The 718-nt window shown below is 70.2% G+C and overlaps 1 protein-coding gene across 1 annotated transcript in view; it reads left to right on the forward strand.

Moving 5' to 3' along the window:
- The window catches only part of AGBL5 (ATP/GTP binding protein like 5), a 17,276-nt gene extending 16,669 nt beyond the window's left edge, over positions 1-607 (forward strand). Inside the window, 1 exon segment of the mRNA XM_031065507.1 lies at positions 478-607. Coding sequence (XP_030921367.1) covers positions 478-607 — 130 coding nt within the window.
- The last annotated feature ends 111 nt before the right edge of the window (positions 608-718 follow it).

Below are 718 nucleotides of genomic sequence, written 5' to 3' on the forward strand. Positions count from 1 at the left end.
CCGGGGGGGGTGGTTGGGCAAGCACAGGAGCGCGCCGCGGGATCCGGGGTGTGGCCAGAGGGGCCGCGATGTGCTGGGGGATGCGGGGTCTGCCTGGGGAGCTGGAGTGTGCCCGGGAAGGCCTGGGGCAGGGCGTGTTGCTGTGTCTCTGCCGGGGTCATGCCTGGTGCCTGCTGTACGCCGGGACAGTGCCTGGTGTGTGCCGGGATGCTGAGCACGGTGTGTGCCAAACAATGCCCGCTGTGTGCTGGGATGATGCCTGGTCCGTGCCAGGGCAGCTCCAGTGGCTGCTCGGTGCCGGGATGATGATGCCTCCTGGATGCCAGGACGGCATGTGGTGTGTGCCCAGATGGTGCCCAGATGATGCCCGGCGTGTCCCGTGCTCGGTCCGTACCAGGACGATGCCCGGTGTGTGCCGGGGTGGCACGGTGTGCCAGCGCCCCCCGGCTGGGTGCCCTGACCCGCTCCCTCCGGCAGGAACTGGTGTGCCTACGTGGTGACGCGCAGCGTGAGCTGCGTTGTGGAGGATGGCGTCGAGAGCTTCATCAAGCCGGACTATCAGCCCTGCCCCTGGGGGCAGCTCCAGTGCCCCCGAGTCCTGGCGTGAGTGGGGCCGGGAGGGCTCTGGAGGGGTTCGGGGCGTTCTGGGGGCCAGCACAGAGCCAGGGCGAGCCGCGGCCGCGCCGCCGCCACGGGTGTTTACCCACCCTGGGGTGAT

Source organism: Geospiza fortis, unplaced genomic scaffold, assembly GCF_000277835.1.
Source record: "Geospiza fortis unplaced genomic scaffold, GeoFor_1.0 scaffold1254, whole genome shotgun sequence".
Classification (NCBI taxonomy): Eukaryota; Metazoa; Chordata; class Aves; order Passeriformes; family Thraupidae; genus Geospiza; species Geospiza fortis.